The 4345-nt window shown below is 34.2% G+C and overlaps 1 protein-coding gene across 1 annotated transcript; it reads right to left on the reverse strand.

Moving 5' to 3' along the window:
- Positions 1 to 1843: 1843 nt before the first annotated feature.
- On the reverse strand, positions 1844 to 3785 carry LOC130862829 (olfactory receptor 10AG1-like). Its single transcript, XM_057752650.1, has 2 exons — positions 3781 to 3785; positions 1844 to 2831 (listed from the first exon to the last, which is right to left on the reverse strand). Exons 1-2 carry the CDS (start codon positions 3783 to 3785, stop codon positions 1844 to 1846), a joined length of 993 nt encoding a protein of 330 aa, XP_057608633.1.
- Positions 3786 to 4345: the final 560 nt, after the last annotated feature.

Consider the following 4345-nt stretch of genomic DNA (forward strand, 5'->3'; position numbering starts at 1 on the left):
TTGTAACTGTAATTTTTACTTGATAACCATTTTGTTATATGTAATTTTACTATGTTAAAGTTAAAGCCTTTCTTTTTGTTTAAACAAAAAAAGGGGAAATGATGGAGGAATTACTTTCATTTAATAAAGAAACTGCCTTGGCCCATTTATAGGCCAGCCCTTAGGTGGGTGGAGTAAACAGACAGGATGCTGGGAGAAAGAAGCTGAGTAAGGAGTCGCCATGATTCTCCCACTCCAGACAGATGCAGGTTAAGATCGTCCCTGGTAAGCCAGCTCGTGGTACTACACAGAATATTAGAAATGGGTTAGATCAATAGGTAAGAGCTAGCCAATAAGAGGCTGGAACTAATGGGCCAGGCAGTGATTAAAAGAATACAGTTTCCGTGTAATTATTTCGGGGCATAAGCTAGTCATGCGAGCAGCCGGGTGGCGGAACACAGCCCTGCCGCCCTTATTACAACAGTTTATAGAGTGCCTTCCAATTTTATGTCTGATGGCTCCAGAAACAAGAATAAGGCATCAGATCCACTCTATCTAGAGGAAAAGATGTTTGAGGGCTCCCTGTGTTTTCTGTATCCTCTGCAAGAGCAACAAATGCCCTTACACTGAACCATCTCTTCAACCCCTAAAGATATTTGTACATATAAATAAAACCTCACATTTCTAGAAAATAATTACACTTTCAAAAAGGATAAAGTTTCATCTTTCAGAAATAGGGATATTGATCTATAATTTTTAATAAGAGTTACCTCAACTTAAATAGCTTTTTCTAAGAAATTTGTATAATTCTCCTCCTAATGTTTTTCTAAACATATTTCCATACTTTTATTCTTACTTTTGCAAACGTTTGGTATGACTATAGTAAAAATAATGCCAAGATTGTCTCAAAATTCATGTCCCTTCAGTAGTCACACCTTCTACTAATGTTACAACCAAGGAGGAGGAAAGACATTGCTTCAATTTATATACAAGATGTAATTAAGATTTAGCACATTTTCACTTGTTTTCTGTAGAGGTAATTCTTCATCAGTTTTATACATGCATATGATTAGTGCAGGTTACATTTTGTGTATAATGATTTTAGATACAGATCATGTGTATAATGAGTTCTGTATGCTCCCTTTTACCTCCTCCCCCTCTCTGTCTGTCTGTCTGTCTCTGTCTTTCTCCCTGTCCCATCCTCTCTCTCTCTGAGTCCTATCAATTCTGCTTCCTATCTTTTCTTTTCTCAGAATAATGACTTTTAGTTTAATTTTGGATCTCAGTTACAACCAAGGTTCTCTGTGTTGTCATATATCAGGATTATCTATTGGAAAGTGGCCATGTGATTGGTGAATAAATGGCTAAATAAAATGGCCCACTCACCTGAAATCTATAAATAACAGACAAATCATTAGTGAGAATTCGTTTCTGTTGAGCTACTCCTGTACCCATGCTCGACCTATTAGACTCCTACTACATTAGCTACTTTCAATCGGTCAGTGTACAAATAAAGAAAAACTAAACAGAGAATCAAAGAAGAAAGCATATGAAAGTCAAACTAAATTCACCTCAGAATAAGACAAGTGCCTCTACTCATAGATCACAATCATCAAAGGAGCTGCTCAGGCAATCTGAGCAGAGTATTTAGCTAACATTTATAAAAGAAGGTGTTGATAACAGACATGTGCTACTGACCATCTGTAATCTGAAAAGATGGAAGTCCTGTAATCAAGTATGAAATTAAGAATGCATGACAATATTAGGGTGTTTAACAAAAATTTAATAGTATTAAAAAATCAGAATAAAAATACATTTTTTTCTATTAGTATAATGAATACATATGTACTTACAAGCCTTCGTCTCACGCTAGTAACTTACTGAGTAGTTTTCTCAAAGCCATCATAATGTCTTTGTTCCTCAGAGTGTATATAATGGGATTCAGAGTTGGGATCAAAATGGTGTAGAAAAGAGACAACAGTTTTCCAATTCTTTCTGATTGTGTTGGCTTGGGCTGTAGGTACGTGATGCCAGCAGTTCCATAGAACAGGACTACAACTGTCAGGTGAGAGGAGCAGGTAGAAAAAGCTTTGGCCCTTCCTTTAGCTGAGGACAGTTTCAGAATGCTGAAGATAATTTTGCAATAGGAAACAAGGATCAGCATAAAGGGAACCATGACAAACACCATTGCAACTATGTACACTGCTATCTCATTCACAAATGTGTCTCCACAAGCTAGCTTGAGGACAGGTGGGATGTCACAGATAAAATGATTGATTCTGTTAGATCCGCAAAAGGGTAGTGAGAATATCTGGTAAGTTTGTCCAATCACAACTGGAATGACGCTGATCCAGCAGGCAGCAACCAGCTGTGTACAGATCCTGTGACTCATGACCAGGGAATAGTGCAGAGGGTTGCAAATGGCCACATAGCGGTCATAGGCCATGGCTGTCAGGAGGAGGCACTCTGTGCCTCCCAGCATTAGAATGAAACACATTTGTGTGGCACAGGCAAATATAGAGATATTTCCTTTTAGAGTACAAAGGTCCATGAGCATCCTGGGGATGGTGACTGTTACATAACAGATTTCCACGAAAGAAAAATTGCTTAGGAAAAAATACATAGGGGTCTGCAGAGCAGAGTCAATTCTTGTTATTAACATTATAGTGCTGTTGCACATCAGAATAGTCAGATACATGAGCAAAAATATCCCAAACAGAATCCACTGGAGATGGGGGACATCAGAAAACCCAAGTAGGACAAATTCGATTAGAGAAGAGGCATTCGACTTTTCTGTTGTAAACTTCTGTTCATCTGCAGACAATAAATCATAGGTGGCAATTAATTCATACCTGACATTACATTGACCTGTTACTTTGTTTGAATTACTAACAATAATATATATAACTTAAATTGTATCATTCATTAGTTTAGAGTGCTTCAAATGAGAGTTGAAAATTATAAAACCAATAAATAAAATAGTTAAAACTAATTTAATTGAAATAATAAGATCTGTTCTTCTTTATTAAATTTGACTGTACTAACACAAAGATATTGAGTAGTGGCCATTATCATTTCAAAGACACTTTATTAGTATATGCCTTTTGTGGGGGACATTGTCTGCTCAAGTGATATAATATATATATGTATATATATATATATATACATATATATTACAAGGAAACAGATACATATTTGAAGTAAAAGAGAGAGCCTACCTAAATCTGTACTGGTCAAGAAAAAATAGAGATAGAAGCTCGAAATGAAAGATTTGACAAAATAATTAATGAAGACTTACATATGTGTGTATAACTGTATATAGACTTTGAATGTAATTTTAGGTAAATACAAAATAATGTAATTTTTTGAGGATTCATAAAGCATCCTTGGTTTTATTTGTCTCTCATTGATCTGTCAAAATTTTATTTTTTTGTTATCAAGATGGGAAATGGGTGTGTTTTCATTGGTGTTATTTTATTCTCAGTTTTATTATTTTTTAAAATTATACTTTTCTTGAACACCTCCTTTGAATTTTATTTTAAATAATTAGAACTATTCTCGTTAATAAATACACTCCATTTATAGCATTTTCCTATTCTTTTCAGGTTCTTTGTAAGGGTTTCATTTAATAATGATTACTTATTTTCAAGTACAGTATTTACTCTCTATTCTCACATTATAATATTTTCCTTTTAAGGCTTAGCTTTGTAAAAGAGCAAATGTAGTATGTGCTGAGTCTTCAAGTGACCAAACATGAAAAGAAGCCTTAAAAGCAAAAGTAAACAGAAATTCTTATATTACGTCATATGACCATCATCTAATGCAAAGAAGTCAGCACTGTTTTATGATCCATTTACACTTTTTTATTTCCTGTTTGAGCAACAAGGCTGTTCTTTATCTTTTCATAACTATCTAGAGTTCATAGCTCCCAGATCAATATAGTGAAGTTTTTGATTATGAGATTAGTATATTTGGGTTCATACAGTCTCTCCTATTTTGTAATCCATTAGTACAAGTTTTCAAATTTTGTCTCATTTCCATTTATAATGTAAGCATTCATTACTTTAAACACCTATTATATATTGATATTATAAATACAGCTGAAAAGTCGGTGATTAGTGAAATAAGTCATGCATTTTAACTAAAGTGCACACAACTATTTATTTTTCTCTTTTATTAATTTATAGCTATCCTAAAGTTATCAAGAAACAACAATATTGCAACTTACCTTTGGATATTTGCATGAAGTGCCCAAGTACCTTTAGGTGATTTATAACCCCTTAAACAGTTTTATTTCTGGAAGTCACACCAATTTTTCAAGGTGTAGTTTGCTTACTTTGAACACCAATGCTTCTTAAATAGGAAT

This window comes from Chionomys nivalis, chromosome 2, assembly GCF_950005125.1.
Source record: "Chionomys nivalis chromosome 2, mChiNiv1.1, whole genome shotgun sequence".
NCBI lineage: Eukaryota > Metazoa > Chordata > Mammalia > Rodentia > Cricetidae > Chionomys > Chionomys nivalis.